General features: G+C 40.2%; 1 protein-coding gene across 4 annotated transcripts in view; it reads left to right on the plus strand.

Moving 5' to 3' along the window:
* PLXNA1 (plexin A1) overlaps positions 1 to 25,989 on the plus strand; it is a 257,688-nt gene extending 231,699 nt beyond the window's left edge. For 3 of the 4 annotated variants that reach the window (XM_063426252.1, XM_063426254.1, XM_063426253.1), the window contains exons 22-33: positions 749 to 1,005; positions 7,276 to 7,342; positions 12,521 to 12,667; positions 14,770 to 14,826; positions 15,333 to 15,492; positions 16,160 to 16,263; positions 16,428 to 16,524; positions 17,352 to 17,542; positions 19,895 to 20,064; positions 21,627 to 21,839; positions 22,769 to 22,919; positions 24,960 to 25,989. In XM_063426252.1, coding sequence (XP_063282322.1) covers positions 749 to 1,005; positions 7,276 to 7,342; positions 12,521 to 12,667; positions 14,770 to 14,826; positions 15,333 to 15,492; positions 16,160 to 16,263; positions 16,428 to 16,524; positions 17,352 to 17,542; positions 19,895 to 20,064; positions 21,627 to 21,839; positions 22,769 to 22,919; positions 24,960 to 25,055 — 1,710 coding nt within the window. In that variant the 3' untranslated portion in view covers positions 25,056 to 25,989. The remainder of the gene's footprint in view (positions 1 to 748; positions 1,006 to 7,275; positions 7,343 to 12,520; positions 12,668 to 14,769; positions 14,827 to 15,332; positions 15,493 to 16,159; positions 16,264 to 16,427; positions 16,525 to 17,351; positions 17,543 to 19,894; positions 20,065 to 21,626; positions 21,840 to 22,768; positions 22,920 to 24,959) is intronic. The other variant, XM_063426255.1, reaches the window with a different exon arrangement.
* Positions 25,990 to 26,213: the final 224 nt, after the last annotated feature.

A 26,213-nucleotide genomic window follows, 5' to 3' on the forward strand; every position in this document is an offset into this window, starting at 1 on the left:
TATGTTGGTTGCCACAAATACATAAAATAACATTTGTTTTATTAAACTTGCAACCCTGATTTAATTGCAGAGCATTACATATTTCAAGTGTATGTAAGAGTTAAACATTCAAGAGCGTGTTCTTTCAGTGTGAACCCACGGCTGGGTTTCCAATTGAAACAATTCAATGACTTTGTAACTTTGTAAAGCAATCAGAGCTTGGTGAATGAGGCTGCTGCGCCGGAGGTGTTTAGATCGATAAGCTACGTTCTTTTAAACACGGCAGGAGTGGCTGTTATGTGCAATTTGCACCCTATAAAAACCACTTTAAAAATCCTAGCATTAATGCCCAATGAATGTATTATGAATACTTCAGTGATTAATATCCCAGCTGCCAGGGTCTTTTTGTAAAATTTCTTTTTTTTTTTTATCCCCCTTGCTGAAGTTGAGGGCTCTTGAACCATGGCAAACCTTGCTGATAATTTTGAATAACAGTTGTATTAATCAGGATGTGAAAAAAGTGCAGCATTTAAATATGACAGAAACAAGTGCCTGCCTAGAGTGTGAGGATTTTTTTTTTTTTACCGCCATCTTTATTGATTACACTTACAAGCTGTGACTTGACCTTTCTTTGATCTGCAAAGGGTTCTGGGAGAAATTAAAATGTTATCTTTATGGCATGCCTTCTTCATAGCCTATTATATATTTTTTGATCATTTCTTTGCCTTGCAACATCTAATATTGCTCATGGTACTTCTCCCATCATCAGGTCCAGGCCAATGTGGAGAAAGCCCTGAATCTGTTTGGCCAGCTCTTAAACAAGAAGCACTTTCTTCTCACCTTCATTCGCACCCTGGAAGCTCAGCGCAGCTTCTCCATGCGGGACCGTGGAAACGTTGCCTCCCTCATCATGACAGCCCTACAGGGGGAGATGGAATATGCCACAGGGGTTCTCAAGCAGCTCCTTTCCGATCTGATCGAAAAGAACCTCGAGAGTAAGAACCACCCCAAGTTGCTGCTGAGACGGTGAGTCCCTCCAAAATTTTCATAGCTTGAGCCTTCAGCCTTTTATCCCCCCTAATACCGATTAATAACAATGATACGTCCTGATGAGTCACAAACTAAGGACTGTTGTTCAGTTTTTATTGATCACCTCATAAGGAGGCAATAATTAAATACGGAGCTAGAAGTATTGAACTCTAGAGTGAAAATGCCTGTGTACTTGTCACAACACTAGCCAGGGGCGGACTGAGCACTCGGACAAATCGGTCATGGACCGAGGGCCCGAGGCTCTGGGGGGCCCGCCCCTGCTGCAGTGCAGTAACGGCTAAGCTGGGGAGTTAATCTCCCCACCCAGCCTGCACTCAGCAAGGGGCCCGCACAGCCGTCCGCGGGCCCCTGCTGCTACTAATCATCTCCTCCGTGCAGGGCACACTGAGGGACAGCTATAGGGCCCTCCCAAAGACCTCACTAGGCTGCCCCTCAGTGTGCCTGTCTCCGAACACAGCCTCACTGAGCTGCCTGCAACTGCTCAGGGCAGCTCTGTGCACCTTGTTCTGCAGGAAGTGGCATCACCAGTCACAGTGCAGAATGAGCTGTGCGGAGCTGCCCTGAGCAGTGTTACAGACAGCGTGTCAAGATCCTGTGCCGGAGCTGTGAGGGACTTTCCAGGAGAGTTTGTCTGGACCACCAGAGAGGTAAGACTTGTAAGGGGGGCTTTAATTTTTTTTAAATCATTCATTTTTTTTTAATTACAAATATGTTAATGATATTTCCCCCACTACTGCCCCTACCCCCTGCACCCTCTGCCACCATAACCCCCCTGCTCCCTTTGAAGCCCCTACCCCCCTGCTCCCTCTGAAGCCCTACCCCCCCCTGCAGCCCCTACCCTCACTGCTCCCTCTGCAGCCCCTACCCCCACTCTAACTCCTTCCTTTACACTTACAACTCCTATCATGCCAAGGCACTTTAAACTTACAACTCCTATCATCCATACCCCCAGCTCCCTCTGCACACCCTACCCCACTGCACCTTCTGCTGCCCTTACCCCACTGCACCTTCTGCTGCCCCTACCCCATGCTCCATTTGCAGCCCCTACCCCATGCTCCATTTGCAGCCCCTACCCCCCTCCATTTGCAGCCCCTACCCCCCTGCTCCATCTGCAGCCCCTGCTTCCTCTGTAACTCCTTCCTTTACACTTACAACTCCTATCATGCCAAGGCACTTTACACTTACAACTCCTATCATCCCTACTCCCTCTGCAGCCCCTACCCCACTACACCTTCTGCAGCCCCTAACCCATGCTCCCTCTGCAGCCCCTACACCCCACTCCCTCTGCAGTCCTTCCCCCCCCCCACTCCTTCTGTAGCCCCTACCCACTGCAGAGATCCTACCCCACTGCTACCCCTGCACCCTATGCTGCCCCTCACCCCCAGGCACCCACTACAACTCCTATATCCTATGCAGCCACTACAGCCTCTATACCCTATGCACCAACTTCAGCCCCTGCACTCCCTGCACTTACTACAGCTTATATTTCCCATTGCAATCACAACAGCACCTATTACCCTACCCCCCTGTTCCCTCTGCATCCCCTACCCCCCTGTTCCCTCTGCATCCCCTACCCCCCTGTTCCCTCTGCATCCCCTACCCCCCTGTTCCCTCTGCATCCCCTACCCCTGCTCCCTCTGCATCCCCTACCCCTGCTCCCTCTGCATCCCCTACCCCCCTGCTCCCTCTGCATCCCCTACCCCCTGCTCCCTCTGCATCCCCTACCCCCTGCTCCCTCTGCATCCCCTACCCCCCTGTTCCCTCTGCATCCCCTACCCCCCTGATCCCTCTGCAGCTCCTACCCCTTCCCTCTCTGCAGCTCCTACCCCCCTGCTCCCTCTGCAGCACCTACCCCCCTTCTCCCTCTGCAGCACCTACCCCCCTTCTCCCTCTGCAGCACCTACCCCCCTGCTCCCTCTGGAGCCCCTACCCCCTGCAGAGATCCTACCCTCTGCTACCCCTGCGCCCTCTGCTGCCCCTCACCCCCTGCATTCACTTTAGCCCCTACTCCCAGGCACCCACTACAACTCCTATATCCTATGCACCAACTGCAGCCCCTACACTCCCTGCACTTACTACAGCTTATATTTCCCTTTGCAATCTCAACAGCACCCTTTACCCTCTGCACCCACTACAGCCTCTCTTCCCCCTGTGCCCTCTGCAGTCCCTTCCCCCTGTGCCCTCTGCAGCCTCTTCCTCCCAGCACCCTCTGCAGTCCCTACCCCTTTGCACGCACAACCATAAAGGAACGCTATAGTTACCAGAACAACTACAGCTTAATGTAGTTATTCTGGTGAGTATAGTCTGCCCCTGCAGGGTTTTTGCTGTAAAGGCTGCCTTTTCAGTGAAAAAGCAATGTTACCTTGCTGCCTAGGAACATCTAGGTCAGGGCTGTCCAACCTGCGGCCCTCCAAATGTTGCTGAACTACAACTCCCACGATTCCCTGTCTGTCTTTTTAATTGAAAGAATCATGGGAGTTGTAGTTCAGCAACATCTGGGGGGCCACAGGTTGGACAGCCCTGATCTAGGTGCTTCCTGTGTAAGTGTTGCATAATGTGCAGCACTGACATTCCGCATCTCCATGCTCCGTATGGAGACGCTGAACACTTGTCATAGAGAAGCACTGATTCAATGCTTCTCTATGAGGAGATGGTGATTGGCACAGCGTAGTGTTTTGCCACACATGCACAATAGCCTTCCAGTGCTTTCCTATGGTAGAGCATTGGGCTGGCTGATATCATCTAAAATTGTTGAACTGTGCCAAGGAGTTTGGTCGGTGATGGGAAAAAAGGTGAGTAAATCCCGTTTTTAAGGGGGGCCAGAAACCGATAGCGTCAGGAATACACTTTTGTATTCCTGACACTATAGTGTTCCGTTAAAGGGACACTATAGTCACCCAGACCACTTCAGCTCAATGAAGTGGTCTGGGTGCCAGGTCCCCCAGGTTTTAACCCTTCAGATGTAAACATAGCAGTTTCAGAGAAACTGCTATGTTTACATTGCAGGGTTAATCCAGCCTCTAGTGGCTGTCTTCCTGACAGCCACTAGAGGCGTTTCTGCGGCGCTGCATGCGAAAATCGCATTCATCATGCAGAACGTCCATACGAAAGCTTTGAGAAATTCTTTTCTATGGACTGTTTGAATGCACGCACGTTTCTTTCCGCGCATGCGCATTCCGCTGCACTTGGAAGCTGACGTCGGCGGGGGAGGGTAGGTCACCAGCACCGAGGGAACCCAACGCTAGATAGAGGTAAGTGGTTGAAGGAGTTTTAACCCCTTCAGCCCAGCGGGAAGGGGACCCTGAGGGTGGGGTGGACCGTAGGGTTATATAGTGTTAGGAAAACGTTTGTTTTCCTGACATTATAGTGATCCTTTAAGGTAGGTTGTAACATTTAACACTTGATGATTTGTAATTTAAGACGCAAAATTTGGACCTCATACAAACACATTGCCAAAATTCAGAAATACCCCTTTATACAAACTGCCATGCTACACAAACACACAAAAAAAAATACTACCCTATTTATAAAACCAAAAACATGTATTCAAATATACTATGAATTCACATATCCTGACACTACACACAAAGACATACATATATTCACTCATACTAGCGCTTACAGTTAATATACACAACATACAGTCACTTTACACGTACATATAATCAAATACACGGTACACCTACACCAGCATATATATCGGTCTGCTTGGGGCCCAGTTGCTAATTTTGCCCGGGGGCCCAGGCCACTGTCAGTCCGTCCCTGACACTAGCTGTATTGTTACTCTAAATTATGATTTGCCAATCAGTCTCTCTCTCTCTCTCTCTCTCTGTGTCTTACTATAACTCTCATCCTCTGGCATTTAGGGAAATTATGGAAGTTGTAGTCATTGCAACTACTGCTTCTTCATAACATGGCCGAAATGAAGTCGATGTGATCAGCCTTGTGTGATGATGCACGTCTCCCCTATGCCAGCAGCCTAACTGTGAATCTTTTATATTGAGTCTGCACAATGTAGATATGGAATGTTATGATTTGTAATATGGGAGCCAGCAGGTAGTCATGATACAGCTAATCTAGAATTCAAACTCCCATGATGCTTTGCCAACCACAGGGGGCATTTCAATCTGTGTAGTGAAAAAATGATTGTAAAAATGTTCTGGCATGTTATGCCATTATCGGGGGCCTAATGGGGTGAGGGGTAGAAAGGGTGTGTTGGTTTTAGAGTTAGTTTGCTGCTAATGACTACATGTCACTTGTCTCTTTCCATGTCACTAACATTTGACTACAATGCTTTGCACATACGAAGAAGATAAAAAAAAAATCAATCCCCGCAGAGAGCCAGCTCTGAAAGCGGAATTAAACACAATCAAATCGATTTCCGAATGCAAAAGCAGAGGCTCTGCTAAAAAATACATTATCTTCATTAATTCAATATCTCACCATCCTCTTTCTATTGATCACAGGCTGGTGACATAAATTGTACTTCAAGGCTCTGTGACCGTCGTATTTGGCTGTAAATGAAGCTCTTAATGTTTATTTATTGCTTTTTGCCAACCTATGTGTGTCAGCGCCTTCCACTGCAGCAGCAGAACCAGTCACTGACTGGGAGCCATCAGCCTCACTGTGTCTATGGATCTCCTTTCACAGCATGCCCATTTTCCACCAGAAACATTAATGGCTTTAGCGAGTTAAATATCCAACGAAAACTCATCACGAATTTAAAATAAAAGAAGGGGAAAAAAAAGAGTTGAAATGGTTAAATGTACTACAGCCCATTACGTGTGTGTGTGTGTGTGTGTGTGTGTGTGTGTGTGTTTATATATATATATATATATATATATATATATATATATATAGATAGATTATTTTTTTTTATTTTTTTTTGTGCAAAATAAGGGGGGGGAAATGGTTAAATATTTTAAAATCCACAAGCTGTTCACTTTTAATGACTTTCCGCTCCCCTGTTTTAGTGATAGGGAGCGTTGCTCAAAATTCATCAGACCAGAAATGTAATTCTTATTTTATAAATTACTCAAATATTTCATATCAGACTTTTTAGTTTATCTTTATGTGTATCTTCTTGATCATTCAAGATGAGTTACATTTTTGCCAGTTTCTGGTCTCGTCTTTCAAGAATGGATTGTACCAAAAAACTGGTGATCAAGAATTAAGTATCACAACATATAAAACATTCTATTCGTAAAACCATGATCTTTACAAATTTGCTTGCTGCAAGGACCCAGATATGATCAAAGCTTGCTGGATCTGTTAACTGTTGGCGTTTGTGATATTTTACAGAGTGGTTCCATATGGTACTTAACCTCTTCAGAACCACTGGTCCCCAAGGAATGAAGGGATTAAGTTATGTGATCTGTGTTCCCCCTCAACTAGTACCATTTAATAGCGCGTGAATACAGCTCATTAGAGAGTTTCCTGGCTAGTTATAGTGATCTCTCCTTTGATGTAAGAATCCTTCCTCGCTGTTACAAAGCTACCGGCTGCCGTTCTCAGACTCCCTGGGGCTGTTTGAGGCACTGCAAAGGCGAGAGAATGTAATTTATATTGAGATCAATGAAAAGCTTACAACTTCCACTGGGTTTCTTGTTTGTTGTTATAATGTCTATCTTTGGTGTAACACCATCATTAAAATTAACTGCCAAGCAGTAAGAGAATATTTCTTGACACAAGAGCTTGCAGTCTGCACTGTCAAACTGCTTACACCCACATGATTTTGTATCTGTGCTAATGAATTAACATTCTTTGGATATATTCTAAATTAATTTCTTTTCGGATGCAATTATATGGAATACCTGGGTGTAGTTCGTGAAATTTTCATGGCCGATTTTACATTAAATCGAATCTATTACTTTTACTCTATGGTTTGGCTTTAGGAACTTGTGATCATTTGTTTTGTATCTCAGGGGTAAGAACAGGCATTTCATAACAGAATATGATACCATGTGTCCTTTTTTTTTTTTCTTCCGTTTTTTAAAATTATTTTTATTATTTGATGCAAAAGAATTTATGGATGACCCATTACATTATTTTATTTTTATTATGACTTTCTACTGCATTTTGGCTGTATTTGTTTTTTTTAAGCACACAAAACAAACAAAATAACATTTTACATTATGGATCCCTTTTACATGATATTGATTTTGTTGTATGATATTGGTCCCTTTGCACAATATTGATATCTTTAAGCCACACTCATGTCCTGTTTACTCTACTTTTCTCCCCTAGGACTGAGTCTGTTGCTGAGAAGATGCTGACAAACTGGTTCACGTTTCTTCTGTACAAATTCTTGAAGGTAAGAGTTAACGAGTTAACAGATTTTTTCCCCCCAATTAATAGGGTTTATTTTTTTTTTCTTCAAATGATACATGCATTAACCCACAAACCCCACCATGGTTGTGTCATAAGCTCACTTATCCGAGTCCTACTGTACATACCTCCCTGTGTCAGGAGTTGTGTTTCTGTCTGCATGTCGCTCACCTTCCTGTGTCTCCCCAGGCTTGTGTGCCTGTGTTCCCCACTGTGTCTTTGTCTTCCATGGCCTCCAACCTTGTGTCTCCTTTCTCCCTATCCATATCTTCTGTTGCCTCATTGAAGCTCTGCGTGCCCTCTGTGTTGTAGCTTCTATTATATTGTTTCACTCTGCTCAGTCATCATATGGTATCAGTGCAGTGTTGTGTAGGAGACTGGGAGCAGGAATAGTATTTTATATCATGGCCCTGACCATTCTCTCACTTATTGAGTGATAAGGCAAGGCTGGGACTCCAAAAACTGCACACGCGCAATATATATGCAGCCAGGAAACTTAACCAGTAACTTCATAACCGCAAGGGGGGGAGGAGGTTTCCCCTTTTGATCCCCACATGTACCCCCCCCCCCCCCCCTTTTCAAATTCCTACACCCTTGCTAGACATGCAATTAAATTAAACTTATGGCATATATATATATATATATATATATATTTGACTCCAAGTTGTACGCGTCTCCTGCATTTTGGGGATATCTGACCATACGCCGTCACCTTACACTGCCGATTGTGTTGCAGATTTCCTAACAATGCAATACGCTATCATTGTTATTTCAACCAAAAGGAGTAAAATACTGAACATGGCAAAATCTGCCACGGAAATACTTTTTATTGTGATTGATTCTGCAGGGGAAACGAAATGCAGATGGTAATGCTACTTTATCAAACGGAACAAATATTTTCCTAAATACTTGTGTTTCCTGTGGGTTTCTAAAACATATGGGGCGAAGTGAAATATTGAGACATTTAAGCAATCAAAACAAAATCCGCCTTTAGAGAGAAACATGGTATCTGATGGCAAACAAGTACTGTACGCCCCACCTATTCTGCTCCACGCAGACGGGCAGGAAATGCCTCCTTGCCTAATATAACCATCTGTTTTGGGTATTTTGATTTACTATATGTATATTCAAGTGTCAATCACCAATACTCCCCTATTCCTTTAGAGGTAGCTAGTCTGTCTCTCTTAGCTGCATGTTAATTTCAATTCACAGCATTCTCAGTCATATAGCATCCTCAAAGCAATATCACCTTATATCCAAATGTTTAGGAAAGAGCCATATGCAAGTGCATTTCATCATTTCTGTGCCTCACCCTTAGCTCTAGGCCTCAAAGCTGTGCATCAACACTATATATGGCGAGTATAGTTATACACTTAATTAGCTCTGGTAAAAATGTGTGGGGTGCACATAGAGGCGAATGGAATTTCTAGGGCTGACTGTTTTAATACATATGTAGGATTTGGCGCTCCTCCTTAAATACGATAACTATGCACCTGTTTCCGTAAAGCACAAATCTGTTTATGCAGTATAGAATATTAAGAGTCCGATATATTTTATCCAATATTCTTGATGCTCTGTATATATGACTGTGTGTCTCTCTGCTGCAGTTACTCACATCACATAGTGGTTTATTTCATTTCTTTATTTTGTTTTTAATTTATTTACAAGCTTTCCAGTTTGTCTCGTGGCAGCTAAAGAGAGCAAGGTTGGTTAGGAAAGGGTTTGTGTACAAGCATCTTGTTTGAGCAGTTTTGAGGCAACTTGATTGGAATGTATTTTTATGATACAGTCTGTTTTACAAGAAATATTGTTAGAACCTACAGAAGTAGAGAATTGAAGCTTCCTTACATATCTGTTCTATAAATACTAGGGATGCTCTTGCACAAATGTAATATTAGCCCCGTTTATTTTCCTTGTCCTTTGTAAAATAATGCATAGCCTGTTGTTCTAGGTCTAAATATGAACATATAATCTGAGCTACCTGATAAAACAATAAATGTATGCCAAAGTATCAGATTTGCTGCAAATGGACATGCCATGCATGGCCCTTCAGTTTTATTTTGGTATAATAAATCCATTTATTTTATTTCCACAAGGATGTCCCCCCACTCACACCCGTACCTGCTTATTACAGGCTTAGTGTAAGCCAGCAATCTAACTGAAGCTGCCTGAGAAGGAGTCTATAAACTGATTTCTAGCCAAAATCAGGCCTTCCAGTATCACAATATTCTGAATTGTGTGTATGGCCAAACTAGAGATGGTGTAAACGTCAGCCTGGCATCAGTTTTGGTTCCCTATTGCTGTGACCCAGTACCCTGTGCCCAAACTGAATTAGACATGTTTCAGGAATTGTTCTTGCTCAGTGATCATTATCCGATGTGCCATAAGTCTTGCATTTTCAGTATAGCCAGGTTGGGTGTTCATTTAATTTGTTGTCCAGTTTCCACTAAGGCTCTTTTTTCTGTATGAATCACTCTTTTTTGCCAAGTTCTCATTGTTTGTAAAATGTTGGTAAATCCAGACAATGTACGTGATAAGAGTTGCTAATTCATTACAAAGGCTTTGTAGGGCTGAACTTGCATTAAGTTAACAAACTAGAGTGAAACAGAGCAATGGCTACAAAGCAACTCTCTGCTTGCTTGTCTGGTGCATAAAACATTAAAGAGACACTATAGTCCCAAAACAACTTTAGCTAAAAAAAAAAAAAAAAAAAGCAGTTTTAGTGTATAAATCATTCCCCTGCAATTTCACTGCTCAATTCACTGTCATTTAGGAGTTAAATCACTTTGTTTCTGTTTATGCAGCCCTAGCCACACCTCCCCTGGCTATGATTGTCAGAGCCTGCATGAAAAAAAAAACTGGTTTCACTTTCAAACAGATGTAATTTACCTTAAATAATTGTATCTCAATCTCTAAATTGAACTTTAATCACATACAGGAGGCTCTTGCAGGGTCTAGCAAGCTATTAACATAGCAGGGGCATAAGAAAATCTTAATTAAACAGAACTTGCAATAAAGAAAGCCTAAATAGGGCTCTCTTTACAGGAAGTGTTTATGGAAGGCTGTGCAAGTCACATGCAGGGAGGTGTGACTAGGGTTCATAAACAAAGGGATTTAACTCCTAAATGGCAGAGGATTGAGCAGTGAGGCTGCAGGGGCATGTTCTAACCACCAAAACTGCTTCATTAAGCTAAAGTTGTTCAGGTGACTATAGTGTCCCTTTAAAGTGAAAGTTATATTGTAGGTCAGCTGAGTTATAGTTCTGTGCGAGTCTAGTTTTGGAAAACTGCTCCTGCATAAGTTAGTGCTAGCCTATTACTGAATAGGGCAGCTGTCAGAGGATAGTGGCAATGCACTGAAGCTAGTGTGGCTCAGATTATTATTTTAAAAAACACATGGTATGTTACATTCTATTTCCCTAAGAAGGTTCTTCTGCTTAGAAATTCTAAAAAGCCATAGCCTTGTCTATTGTAACCTTCCCAATGTAATCTTTGTTTTGCTTTTGTGAAAAAGATTTGGCTGCTTGTGTATTTACAGCGCAATTAACTTATCAGTCTGTGATTCTGGATATACCTCTAAGCCATTTTTTACAGTGGTGGTAAAGGGGTTAAGCCATAGTGCCCTGTGCAAGGATGGAAGTTGGCAGACATAGGGTTAATATGGTATTGCATTTTTCAAACCTAATTGAAAACCCTTTCTACGTTACCAAAATAATGGCATTCCACAATTAAAGCAAAGTGTTTAAAGTAATGTTTTACATATCACATATGATGCCCATATGTGTGTAATATGGGAGTGGTTAATACACTGTGCAGAATTACCGTTGAGTTGTTTAAAATCTTAAGAATCTGAGCTCTAGATTCAGCATTCCTTCTGCCGCTGCGCCGTGTGGCTCAGGCAGTTATTTATCAGAGGGCTAATGAGACATCCTCTGCAAAGCGAAGGGGGAAAAAAAAACTCTGAAATGTTGAAAAATGCATAGTATTAGTTGCCTGATGAGCTAGATCTCGTCAATAATGCTCTTTGCATATTTGCAGCTTTCCGCTTGAAAAGTGCCTGCATTTGGTTTGTGTGCTCCTGTTTATACAGAAAGCAATTTGGACGGTTGTGCTTTAAATTTTCACTCGGGGTGTTCTGTATAAAGACCAATTCTGGGGCAAAGTGCTAAAAGTGGAGTAACCTCCAGGAACATTCTGTTTCTTTCCATAGTGGTTGCTCCACTTTAAAACGTTGCTCAAGATTTATTATTTATCGTCACTCTGTATGCCTGTATCTTTTAAATCAAGCCCGATGTGAATCCTGTATAATAATGCCACTTGCAGTTGTTGCTACTGTTCTGGGGGGATTTTAGAATGCCAAGACTTTTTGGGGCTATTAATTTACCAAAGTGCCTTCATTCCAAAATTCCTGATGCCTCTTTAACTTGAGAAACCATTAATAATCCATACTGTAGCCAAGCACAGTCTGCTTCCTTTCAGATGCTCCTTCTCTTCCCTAAGCTGAATTAATGAAGCTAAGTTTGCAAATGAACCATAATTTCAAAGACAAGCGCGTTGTTGGAAGGTCTGGGGATGATGTATGCATGCACTTGCTCGTTAGCAGCTGTCTCTTTAATTACTGCAGATGCTAACGAGATGCTAACAGCATATGGTGACAGGGAAGCATTTGCACCAAAGTCGACCTAAACGAGAGAGGATCACGTGTATGTGTTTTTGGTGCATGTATGTGTTCTTAGGCTGGGGTATAATGTACTTATTTTTTTTGCTTAATTGTGAATTGAATAGAACTGAAACATTATTTTTGCAAAGTTTAGGTCAAAATAGACATGAAAAGAATATGGACGTTGCCGGAGAACTTTTCCCCATTGATAACCACCTTTCCTCCCACACTCTTGTGGTTTCTGTTTTGACAATATTTTGGCAGTTTTAACATTAATGATGTTTCTATGAATAAACCTCTTTAGCATTGCAAGCAAATGGAAACATCCCAACTTATGGATCCTTTCTTTTTAAAGTACTTTTTCTATTATAATGTATTTAGCTTTGTACCCTCTTGCCTTGTGCACATTTTCTGTAGTAATGTCTTTAGCTTTGTACCCTCTTGCCTTGTGCACATTTTCTGTTGTATAAGCTCACCTCTGGCTGTGTACCCTCTTGCCTTGTAGGAATGTGCTGGTGAGCCCCTTTTCATGCTTTACTGTGCCATAAAGCAGCAGATGGAGAAAGGACCCATTGATGCCATCACTGGAGAAGCACGTTACTCGCTGAGTGAGGACAAGCTCATTCGTCAGCAAATAGACTACAAGATGCTGGTTAGTATATGTGACAAGAAATGTCCTTGTTAAGAGGACTGACATAGGGAATTTTTATACTTTCATGGTGGAAATCCATTGGTTTCTTTTTATCCACTGATTTTGATTGCATGTTGGAGTATTTGTTAATTTAAAGGAGGTGTGGAGGGTTCCACCTGGGAAGTGAAGGTGTAGTTTGTTCCTAGCTTCTATGTTGCCATACTGCAACAAATATACCTTCTCTGCATGCATGTGGCTTCAAAATATTGCCTCAATAATTTTAACTGTCATCTAATGACAAAGCTGACATTATGAGGTTGTGTTGTATATGTATGTCATTTAGTGGTATGTTCATTAAAGGGACACTATAGTATAGTATAATCATTCCCTTCAGGCCTTTTGCTGTAAATGCAATGTTTACATTACAGGGATAACTCCACTGACCACTTCTCAGATGGTTACTAGAGGTGTTTCCTGAGGCAGTGCTGCACAGTGTGCAGCACTGCCATCCAGTGTCTCCTCCCTCTGCATGGAGATACTGAACTTTCCTCGTAGAGATGCATTGATTCAATGTACCTCTATGAGGAGATGCTGATTGGCCAGGCCTGGAAATTTAACTTGAAAGTATGACCACCAAAAAAGTTATAGAAACTATAACTACCTTCTGTTTCCTGATGATCTTAGTGGTGGACCCTTATTGTTATCAACTCTGTAGGAGCCCTGCAGCAAATGTGATACTTTTAAATGTCTGAATTCTGTTGGACTTTACAATCTTAAGCGCTGAAGTTTAGTGAATATCAACCTAGAATTGTTCATCAGCCTTCACCAACTGAAGGTTGATTTTCTAGGGTTATTGAACAAACCAGTTGGTGTGTAGATATTGATCCAATTCTGTATTGGACTTTTCTTTTATCTCTCAGGAATTAAGTTGAATAGTCAAAGTGAGCAGCAGCCTAGTTATTGTAACAGAGAAAATACATTTACAATTAAATATGTAGCTTGTTTTAATTCATAGTTGTCATACTTCATGTTTTGTCTGTAATTTTTTTGGCAAATCACGACATTTCACAAGTTTAATAACCTCTCAGAAGCAGCCATACTTTTATAAAGCTTAGAGTATTTATATTGGAGTATTTGTGCCATTTTATATCGTTACCGATTGTATCTGTAAAAGTTTCCATACCTCTACATATGCCTAAAACTGAAGCAGTTTTCCTCATTGGTGGTGCCATATTTGATTCCTGCTCAAGTGGCTGGTAAAGTGTAAATCTTATCCCCTACCTCCACATCTATGAAAAAAACAGAACACATCTGTTTTTAAAGCGACACTATAGCCTCCAAAACATGTTTAGCTTAATGAAGCATTTTCTTGTGTATAGATCATGTTTCTGAAGTCGCACTATTCAATTTTCTGCTATTTTGGCGTTAAATCACTTTTGTTTCTGTCCATGCAGCTGTAGCCACACCACAGGGTGCATGGAAAAATAGTTTCATTTTCAATCAGATGTTAATTTTTTTTTTACAAGTTTGTATCTCCTGCTCTTTAAATTGAACTTTAATCACAGGTCTCTGTAAGCTCTAGCAAGCTAACCGTGCAGGAGATAAGAATTTCTAAATTAAACAGAGTATGCAATAAAGGACGTTTAAACATTAGATGACTCTTTACAGGAAGTGTTTAGAAAGACTGTGAACATTACATGCAGGGATGTGTGCATAGGGCTGCATAAACAAAGTGATTTAACGCCTAAATGACAGAGAATTTAGCTTTATTTAGCTAAAGTTGTTTTGGGACTATAGTGTCTCTTTAAGCTTCCCTTTTCCTTTTTAAAATATGGAAACTTTCACAAACGTATCTGCAATATGCAATGCTCTTTTAAACAGAGAAATGTGTAAATTTGTGATATATCCATTTTTTTTTTTTTTTTTTTTTTACAAAAAAATAGCCCCTGCATGGCATCTATTAACTATTAGATTTGTGTCTTAACTATCTCATGGATTCCTACATCTTCCTTTAGATTCAGTCTTTAGCAGAGAGTCATTTGTTTTTCATTGGTGTTTTTTTTTTTCTCTCTCTCTCTCTCGTGTCTCTTACTAATATGGCTTGCCTTTATAATGGATTGAAGAATCCTTGTCCTGATGACGTTGGGCTGAGCGATGAAACATGTTGCCGCTCGCCTCAAGTAAGTTAAGTCGCAGCGCCTTCCGCCCTTTCCATTGCCATACAGGTGGGCAGGGGTTCTGCCACCCCCATACGGGGTATGTCTATGGCTGGATTCTTCAATCCATTTCATGAGTTCCTCAGATCAAGTAATGGAATGACTCCTTCCCTTCTCACCCCAGCTGCATTGTATTGTCATTTTGCTTGTGTTCTCCATTTACTAGCTTCCTACAGTGCTGTGGATACTGGTGGGCCACTTGGTTTGAGATTTAAAAAAATAAAAATAAAATGAGTGTGGTCAGCAGTGGTTAGTTTAGCAGAATAACTCTGTTCTGCCTGGTAAGGTGTTTAGTGCTGTCTAAACAAAATACATCTGCGCTCTTCACCTTGGTTTGTCATATGGGATTGACATTTATTAATAAAATTATTATTATTTTTTTTAATTAACAGAATGTCTAATTAGCTTACTTCAGGTGTATAAATCACAACCTTACATAGCTTCTTTTCACTTGGAACATTTTTCTGCAGACTCTGAATTGTGTGAATCCGGAGAATGAAAACGCCCCTGAAATCCCAGTGAAAGTGCTGAACTGTGACACAATCACCCAAGTGAAAGAAAAGCTGTTGGATGCGGTATATAAAGGGGTGCCATACTCACAGAGGCCCAAAGCAGGAGACATGGACCTTGGTATGATTATTCTCTGTTATCTTAGTTTTATCACTGTAACAACTTCAAGCACTCTGTCTATAAAGCATAATTGGGAGGCTTTTACAAAATAGTTTTGAAACAGAAAAATATGGCAAACTTCTAAAAACACGCAATAGAAACCAATTAAATTAACAGGAATATCCCATTTGCCCCACATTTATGTTGATGCAATTTTTACACACATCCTACAGGTGTCTGAGTTTGTTGTGTATTCTATTTGTGACTATTCATTCCACACCGCAGATGCCGTCTTTGGTAGGAGTGAAAATGCAGTGAAGATTTTTAAACCTGCATGATACTGGGATCCACTTTAAAAAGTTTGCATCACATGCCCAACGGTGCCTTTGTAGTAAAATTTCCCTCTATGAGCATTTATATAGGCCTGTGTAGACTTGTGAATCATTGGAAGTTGATTTCTGAAGGCAGTCCCAACCACTGCCTCATTTGTTTAATTATGATAACTAGGTTAGGTAGCTGTCCTGTATTTTGTTTACCCCACAAGAGCATTTATTTGAGGGTGACGGGGTGAATGTAAAGAGAATCTTTACAAACTAAACTTTGCCTTCTCAAACCCATCTTTTTTAGCTTTATTCAGACTATTGTATTGTAATTTTTCCTTTATTTATTCCGATCTTTATTCTCGTAGAATGGCGTCAAGGTAGGATGGCCAGGATTATACTACAAGATGAGGATGTGACAACCAAAATCGATAATGACTGGAAACGTCTCAACACATTGGCTCATTATCAGGTATGTGAGACTTTGAGTGTGATAGGATCCCGTTTAGGAATGGATAGGTTTGTAGGGCAAATCATTCTACATAGCTCTACAAACATGAAATAACCTTAATGGAAGAATCCATGGAAACAGCTGCAGCTTTGTACCATTTGTGATTCCTCTGTTCTATACTTTAGGTTATAGATGGATCTTCTGTTGCACTGGTACCAAAACAGAACTCTGCCTACAATATCTCAAATTCCTCAACATTTACAAAATCGTTAAGTAGATATGGTGAGTATATTATCACTGATAAAGGATCTTCATGAATTTCTTAAAACGTCTAAGTTCTTTCTTTTTGTGTTTTTACTTATTCTATCGTTCCCCCTATTTTCTCTTTCCCGGATTATTCATTTTCTCTTTTTATTTTGTTTTGTTCATTCTGTGCTCTAGATTTATTACCTTCTAATAATAATAATAAGCATTTTGATTGGCTTTTTCCTATTCTAGTCAGCCTTTCTCAATGTCTGTCCCTTCAAGACCCTTAGAGAGTACTGACAGTTGAAAACCTTGTGAGTTTGCAGTCCAGTGAGAAAGAGAGAGCATTGTGTCTGCTGTTTATTGTCTTATAATAAACGACTATCTGCAGGTCAAACAAATATTCTCCTTTTAGTGACTAATTAAAGCCGTAGAACCTATCTCAAATCAAAGGGAATTGATAGCAATGCTAAAATTAATTATCACACATAATTGGCTTTGAAATGTCAGTGGTGGAACGAGCTGTTGCCGCCTACAGCTTCTCAATTTGCATTGTAGGTGTCGTTTAGGAAAAAAAAAAAAAACAGCCTAGAAATGAAACATTATTCAGGAAAGCTTTTGGGAAATGTTCATTAAATGAATCTAACGGTTTGAGAGCCGCGTCTTTGAAGGCAGGAATCTGATGAGGAGATGGTTTAATGCTGGCTGAATGATTAACTAATTATTTGCTTGCAGTCCATCCGGTGTCTGCACAGAAAGTAATAAACACATGTATTGCATGAGAGCCAGTTATACACAAATATTCACTCATGTATTGTGGTAGATCTGACGTTTTCTCCTTACCCGTTTGTGTTCTATCACAGAGAGCATGCTACGAACAGCCTCTAGTCCTGATAGTCTGCGTTCCCGTACACCTATGATCACCCCTGATTTGGAGAGTGGCACAAAGCTCTGGCACCTTGTAAAGAACCATGATCACTTGGACCAACGTGAAGGTGACAGGGGGAGCAAGATGGTTTCTGAGATCTATCTTACTCGCCTATTAGCAACAAAGGTAAGAAGCTTTGTAGCGGTCGTTACATCCTCACACTGCTGATATTTGTCTTTGGCATATTAAAATCATCTATCTTTTAAAACATGGTATTTTGCAAACTTCTGTAGATGTCACCTACTCTCAAGAACACATGCAAGTAGTGGTTGAACGTCCTTCTTTTCCCTTTATTGTATAGAGATACTGCTGGGTCTCAAAGGCTTCCCGCCCCCCATATCATTTGGGATCTTATTCTTTTTTTTGGTAGCTGTTTGCCAACTAGTGCCTTGGGATTTTTCTTATCGCATCAGTAAAGGGATTGTATAACATCATCCTAACATTCCCCTTCTAACTTCATGCATGTGACATTACTGTAGGTCTTGGCCTAATTCTTTGAATTTTATCTTTTATAATCCTTAAATTGCAAATACTGGGTTTCCATATTGGCTGGAACAAACGCTCCAGGACACTAACTAATTAAATGAGAGACATATAATGCACCTGGATATAAAGCTTTGCATTTTAAGCCAAAGGTTCCTAAATGCTTCCCAGTTACTTTGCTCTAATGCGTGTAGATGTTGGTGGTGCTGGTACTATATAGATTCTAGCCTTCAGAAACTGTTATTTTAGCCTTAGAAGTAATGACACATGGGTTAGGGCTTGGGAAATAAATCCCCCCCCCCCCCCCCAAAAAAAAACAGCTGGAGAGCATAATTAATTAGCATTTTCTGTGTTGACAAAGCAGATTTTTACTCTGCCTTCTGCTAGCAGTGAATGTATCTCCAGGACAGATTGTATGGCACTGATTGGCCAACTAATTTAGTGTCTTAGCATCAGCAAAAAGAAATCTGGGGGGTGCAGCTGGAGTTGTTGGGTTATGACACATATTATCCATGATTATTTCAGATATTGCCATATTAGCAGGAATGCATAATTATCCATCCCTGATGTTTTACGATGATATGAAAATCCACATTGGCTGTGTGATCTGTAAATATTCTTCTGAGTGCATTCTTTACCCCCCTTTTTCCCATGCTCCTGTTAGCAGGATGTATATATTTTTTTTAACAGACTAATATTTATGCGTTACTTATGGATATTAATGGCTATTTGAAAGATTAATTCCCTTTTTAATTAGCTTTCTCTAGACTCTAAACCTTCAGCAAACCATCTCCGCTACATAACATCTCTCCCAGTGTAATAACTTGTAATTCTAAGGGGACACTAATAGGGAAAACAAAGAAATATAAATGCAAGTACAGAATGGAATATTGTTGCAGTTTGTAAGAATTCTCAACTTGTTTTTTCGGCTCCCCAGAGGAAATGCAGAGTTCTGCTCCCGGCACTGTGATCTTTTCCATGTATTTTTTTCAGTGAAGCAAGATAAAACCTACTATAATTGTATTTTTTGCCACCACATTAAGGAGGCAAATAAACTAGCACTGAGATTTTGCACAGTCAAAGTTTGGCTGAGCGTCATGGGAAATGGGGTTGTCAAACATTTGCTGCTATCGCATGAATCTATTTTTGCATTCTTGTATTTTCTGTAGCCACAGGCTGATTGAAATATACTGGGAGATCGCGGAGTTCCTTGATATAAAATTGTGTACACACACACAAACTGCATTGGATAACTCTATTGGGTGTTGGGGGGGTAGTTTATTTTAAATATTTTTTTCAAGTCTCTAGCACATTATAAGGGATCCTGCAACAGCCGAGCGGTTCATTAACTAAAATCTGAAGGCTGGTGGAGATTAATTTATTATATAGTGGATTGTGTTTTCTATGCCTGCTCTAATTTCACCCATCTATCAGTAGGTGATTGTGGCAAGTGTAGCTTTTAAACCCAAATTTTCCAAGTCAATGTCTAAGACATATACTGAGTTTTAGGTAATTTTAACTGCAGCCATGCCTTGCAATTTCAAATAACTGATACCCTTACTCCCATGATCCTTTGGCAGAGTTACAACCTGTGTTACAATGCTTCCATACAGATAGGAAAGCTTTCCTTACAGAAATGTTGCTTTGCTTTAATAAATCCATCTCTATTTATTACACCAGAGCACGTGTTCAAAATGCCAAAGTAGAAAAGGTGATGATAAAAGTGATAACGTTAATAAGCTGCATTGGCAGATTGTAGTCCGATCTTTGTGAGAAGCACAAAAATGCAAGGATCTTTATTTGGTTCCTAACACATATTTTGTCAATATCTTAATTTTTATTACAGCTAAATACCTCTTTGTGTAGCTATTTTAACTTTACCACCACTAATTGGCATGGAATCAAGGATGCCACATAAAAACACGCTTCGTTTTTTTCAACAATATTTGTTTGTGCCATCTTTGGTTCACACTCCAATTTTCTTCTCTCTTCCAGGGTACTCTGCAGAAATTTGTAGATGATTTGTTCGAGACAATCTTCAGCACGGCGCACCGCGGCAGCGCATTGCCTCTCGCCATCAAGTATATGTTCGACTTCCTAGATGAACAGGCAGACAAGCATCAGATCACAGATTATGACGTGCGGCACACATGGAAGAGTAACTGGTAAATATATAACTGGCTGCTTGGAACTTGGCACTAAAAGGGTTAATAAGTGCCTGATATTTCACAAGTTATCCTAATGGCTTACAATTGCAATATATATATATATATATTCTCAAACATTTGTTTTCTAGCTTTAAGTTAAATATTTAGACATAAGGTAGGTTCTGGGATTTACTATTGTGGGTAGTTTCAAAAACAATTTGTCTAAGTTTATTTTTTTTTATAATAATTACAGCATCTTGTAATGCTATTTTGTAAGTGTGATAATTTCCTAGTGTATTCTCTTGGTAACTTTGCTAGCTATGCACCAGTTGATTTCAGACCCTCTGTAAGCCCACCCTGGTCTAACATCCATGCTTCCATGATGCCTTTTATAAAGAACCTCTCGCTTGACCCTTGTGTGGTCCATCCACCTAAGCGCTCTGTGTAGTAGTTGTATAGGTCATGTGAAAAACCTGAGAGATTTGCAGGTACATTTTTTTTTTTTCTCCTGAAACTTGCTCAAGTGTCTCCTCCAGCCTATTTTCCTGGTCACCTTCACACAGAAACCCCTGCAGTAATCCACAAGGGGATTCTCCTTTCCCCGAGCTCTGAATATGCCATTTAATTTCTCTTCTGTGCAGACTGTTCCGAGCTAGTGGGACTTCTTTTTGAGTGACACTTGTAATATGGCAGACAAATTGCTTTTGTATATTTCAGTGACCGCCAGCAATTAGCAAGGGTGACTGCATGAATGTGTAATATAAATATAATATATGTACTATTTATGGGAGGAAAGAGACCATCCAGTATTCATTTAACTAGACGTTTTCTATATTATGGAATAACCTTCTTCCAGTCATTCAATTGAGAATTTATTCCACCCCTCCCTATACTTCTGCAATTATTTTGTGTTTTGGGATCTTTGAACCTTGTGCCTGTTTGTCGAGAGTAGAGGCCAGTGCCTCTTGTGTAGCCTCACAACCACATGAACATTATAAGACACCAAGGCCCAGCCCTCCTCTACCCTTATCATTTGATTAGTAAATAACCTTCCATCACATCCATGTCAATAAAGGAGGGCAAGGGGGATGGTTCAGAAACTTAGCCAGAAGTCTCCTTGGGTACTATGGACACATTAACTTTGTGCTGACCTTTAAGAATATATCTTATTTGCAAGTAGAATTTTTAATGGGATAAAACTGACTATCTTCAAATAAGCAGACCTCAGATGAGCAGGGTGCCAATAAGATCACAGTTCTGAGGATCAACAAATATGCCAGTCGCCAAGTGCATTTATCAGCACAAAGAGCAACTGAGGAAATCTGTTCTGCACCCGGTATAACGTTGGCAACTCTTTGTAATCATTAGTATCTGCTAGCTAATGAGCTGCGGCTGCCTGTGTCATTGTTCCTAATCTTTTTTTGGGCTCGGGTGTTTGCTTAAAAATGTGGCTCGTATGCTGGAACCGATCGAAAGTACTTTCTGAACACCCAAATCATCATAAACGCAATTGATCAACTTAATTGTGCATGTAATTCCTTATCACATTTGAGCTCTTTCTTATTAATTTCCTCTTCCAGTTTACCATTAAGATTCTGGGTGAATGTGATCAAGAACCCGCAGTTTGTGTTCGACATTCACAAAAACAGCATCACGGACGCCTGCCTCTCTGTGGTTGCTCAGACATTTATGGATTCTTGTTCCACATCAGAACACAAGCTGGGAAAAGACTCCCCGAGCAATAAATTGCTCTATGCCAAGGACATTCCCAACTACAAGAGCTGGGTAGAAAGGTAAGGGTGGTCTTTGTCGACTGGAGCATGTGTGGATATAGTGGAATATTGAATGTTTTGTGGTGAAGGATAAGAATAACCTCTAGACTCGTATGTGTTTATAAGTAACATGCTTAGCTGCCAATCAGAAGACCTTCTTCAAGCTCTGCTGTATCCATATCCCCACAATTAGGACATGATTTCTCTAAGGTTACATAAACACACAATATTCTGATGCAGGACTAGCCAACAGGTTTACAGCCACTGTGCAACTACATCTCCAAAGATGTTCTGTTACATGAACTTCTACAACAACTATAAAGCTGTGTGTCTACTCCTGCTCTTATTTGTTTGTATATTTAAGCAGTAATACATTTCAGTTTAGCCACACTCAATCTGTGAAGCATCCACCAGAGAAGAAGTTAGGATTTTATGGAAATTGACATTTATGTAACGTTTGCACAACATTTAAAGCTATTTAAGGGTAAGTATAGAGAAACCAAATTGTGATTGTGACTTTCCAGCTGTCGGTGACACCACTGATTGCATCTGAACTTCTCAAAGGTTTTGCAGCCTGCATGATTTTATAGTATTTTGAGAGGAAAAAAAAGATTAGCAGCAATAAGAATGATTCCAGAGAGCTCTCCATCTATGATTTAACTAGAAGTCACGTGATTGTCATCAATCCTCTGGTTATATTGGGCTGGCTGAACATCTGAGGTTTAAAAATGGAATCACCCTATTGGCTGCTCCTGACTCGTAATGTTGGACTAGCTAATATTGCAGTTCTTACAAATTTGTCCCTAAGGCATGGGCATTATTTAAACTAATATTTTTAATGGTCCAGAATCCACACTCTTTTAGATGGACATGTCACATTATTAGGAATCTTGGTAATATGTCCACCTTTATCATTGTCAGAAATCATATAGTATGCTTTTACATTGCAGGTATTATGCTGATATCGCCAAAATGTCAGTGATCAGTGACCAGGATATGAGCGCATACCTGGCAGAGCAATCAAGGTTGCACTTGAGCCAGTTCAACAGCATGAGTGCGCTGCACGAAATTTATTCATATATTACAAAGTACAGAGATGAAGTAAGTAAACAAAACAGTATGTTGTTGTTTTTTTTTACTGTATAAGGGGGAATGATTTGCTTAAAATATGTATGTTGCTCAACTCTCAAAGTACTGTTCCCACTGCTCTCTCATACAGAGCTCAGTCATAACCAGAAGACGCTACCATCAAAACAGACGTTTTTAAATTCCCAGAGCCTGCAGTAATAATTGCGTCATATTTGGCTTAAAAATATTTTTGTCGGGCCACATTAATTAGTAGCCTGTGACCCAAGGCGAAAGCAGTGATAGGATGAAACGGTATTGTTACCATGGCAACCGAAACAAGTCTTAAATGATCCGGTTTCGAAAACGTTTTAGCAAAGCACAGAGTGCTATCTGATTACGATTTTGATGCTTAGCATGCACTCTGCTTAAGCTTTGTATAGGTGAGACACTACTGGGGGGGGGGGGGGAAAGGGGCAGGCAGTTCTGCTATTTAGTTCTGCCGCAGAGGCTGTAAATATATTAGCACCATAATATTGCTGACAAGCTGTTAGTCATTGTTCCTGACCAAATTCTCGGAATTGTGGTCTGAAAATAGTTGGAAGACAACCTAGATTGGCTGAGGAGTTCGAAGCACATTTTGTGTATCAGAGGTATTTGTTTAATCAAACTATAATTAAAAATACCGCACAACCACACCCAATCCCATAATTCTAATAGTGGCTGGCAAGCTGCTTTGTTGTACTTTCTCCATTACACCCAGCTAGGTCATGGAAGTTTTCCACTGAAGTGTACAAGATGTGAAAAGTTAGACAGTTATATTTAGACTAATAAACAAGCGCCTGAGTGCCAGTTATTAAAATGATGATGATAATTGTATTGGTAATTAATGGGATATTCATCAGCACTGTGATAACAGTTAAATGTCAAAGGGGCAGCAAATTGGAATAAATAAGCAAATTAGTATGCATAAGATAGGGACAGCTTTTCATGTTATCTAAATAGCCCAGACAGGAGGGAAAGGGGGAAATCAAAAGTCTGGCTCCTTTATTGGTTTTTTTTTTTTTCTATTTTTCTTTGCAAACGCAAGGTTAATAATGCGTTTATGGCATAGATTCATATTACTTTGAATATATTTATTCCATCCAGGCTCAATTAATATGGACATTTTATTAAACGTGTACCCCCCCTTTTCCTCTTGAAATCTGTTCCATAACAACGGCCGAACACCAGTATTCCAATTGTAAAGAAAATGAGTGGATAATTGGTGGTTCTCGATGGACAGTTTGAGAACCACCGCGCTAATGAATTGAACTTATGATCTCTAGGTTTAAATATCACTGTCAACTAGTGGTACAGTCACAGTGACACCTGCCGCTGACAACCTTTTGGGGGGGTTTGAGTAAAGATGCTATTGATCAGTCTGGTGGGTAAACTTTTTGGACGTCTTCTGTGCTCACATCTTTGAAATCTGCACTGCAGGGATTAAGTTCTACCCAGGATTTTATACAACAAATATAAATCATCTATTGACAAATCTACAGCAATAAATATGGTACTGCGTTTATAGATAGCCTTCATTGGTTTACAATATGGTAGTCTTGTAACGCAATTTAAACTAGAATAACAGTGGATATTTATAATAATATAAATATAACACCCCATTTAAATATAGTTCATTGACAACTTGGAAAATTATCAAGAATAAAGCCCCCAACCTTAATCCTCCACATAAATAAGATATGTTAAGGCACACATAGGGTTGCTTGATAAGTTGCAGTGCTGTAGGATTTTAGAGAGTAGTGGCTTGATTTCTCTACTGCAGCTTTCAAATGCTGCATACAGCAGGCAGGCACGTAATGAGTCCCTGGAGAGCCAAAGGTTGCCTACCCCTGCTCTATATAAAGGAACATGGGGGGGGGGGGGGGGAGAGAGGTGTTAATGCATGGCTTGATAGTGTTTTAAACATTACACCCTTGATTTGCACAATGCTTTTTTTCTTTTTCTAGTTGGATTGCAAACTATTTTGTATTGTTTCTGTGTACTAAGCTCTAATCACTATTTTGTCTCTGTTAGATATTAACTGCATTGGAAAAAGATGAACAAGCAAGACGACAGCGGCTACGAAGTAAACTGGAGCAGGTCATTGACACCATGGCACTAAGCAGTTGAAATCCAAGATCTTTTGCGCTAATGGGTCTCTTAGCAGTGGCTACCGAGCGAGAGAGAGAGAGCGAGGACGCCTCTAGACTGACCATGTGCTGACGCATGTGGCCTTGGGAAATAAAGCAAAAAAACGCTGCCTGCAGTACTGGCTGGGAACATTCATGAGACAATGGACAAAATGTACATATATATAAAGACTTTAGAGAACATTTCAAAGAATGATATAGAAACCTTTATAAATAAACAGTTTTAAGGGACTCTAAATTTCAATACAAATTAAAAAAATTATAGATCTAAGACAATGGGAGCTGCTCTATGTTCCAAGGGAAAGATAACATGCCTGGTGTTTTGATGTCCATGGATTACACAATGGGATGAGACTGGTTTTTGGAAAACCTCAACATGGAAATCCTTTCATCGAGTCACTCTTGTCTCCGCACCCATCCCACCCAAGCAGCCCTGTACCCCAAAACAACCTCTCTCTCTTTGGCTTTCTGCCAATAGTGTTACTGCTAAATTTGCACAATTTACTGAAAATTCTGGGGTTTTTAAAGAAATAAAAAAAAAGAAAAAAAAAAAGACTGAAATTATCTGGAAGAAAAGAAAAAGTGTTTGTGTTTCTGGAAAAAATAAAGAATAAAGACGAAGCAGAACCCAACCCACAGATTCCCTTCCACAAGAACAAAAACTCCAGAACCTTTGATATTTTTCTAGACTTTGTTCTGTGCCATGTTTCATTTGAATGTCGTTTTAGTGAATAAAAATGAACAAGAAGATATTACAATGAAGACGTTGGCAGAGGGAATATATATATATATATATATATGTGTATGGATGGGAGAAGAGTTGGACCAGTTTTGGTTCTAAAGGGGGTACTGGAAGGAGCACTAGAGAGAAATATACATTGAGTTTTACTAAAGCCCTGTATTTTATTTTGAAATGAACTGTGTGATTTTTGTTTTAGGATATTTACTGGCTCTGTTTAAGAAAAGAAAAAAAAAAAGAGAAAAATGCCACATATTGGAAGCACATTCAGAATTACAGAAACTTTCACACATATGCATATAGAGTATGGTTTTTGAAAACATGTCAGTCCCACAATGCTTTGCCAAAGCAGATTGCCAGAAGTCACAAAGGCAGCCAGTCTCTATGAGCATGATGTCA

This window comes from Pelobates fuscus, chromosome 7, assembly GCF_036172605.1.
Source record: "Pelobates fuscus isolate aPelFus1 chromosome 7, aPelFus1.pri, whole genome shotgun sequence".
Taxonomy (NCBI): Eukaryota; Metazoa; Chordata; class Amphibia; order Anura; family Pelobatidae; genus Pelobates; species Pelobates fuscus.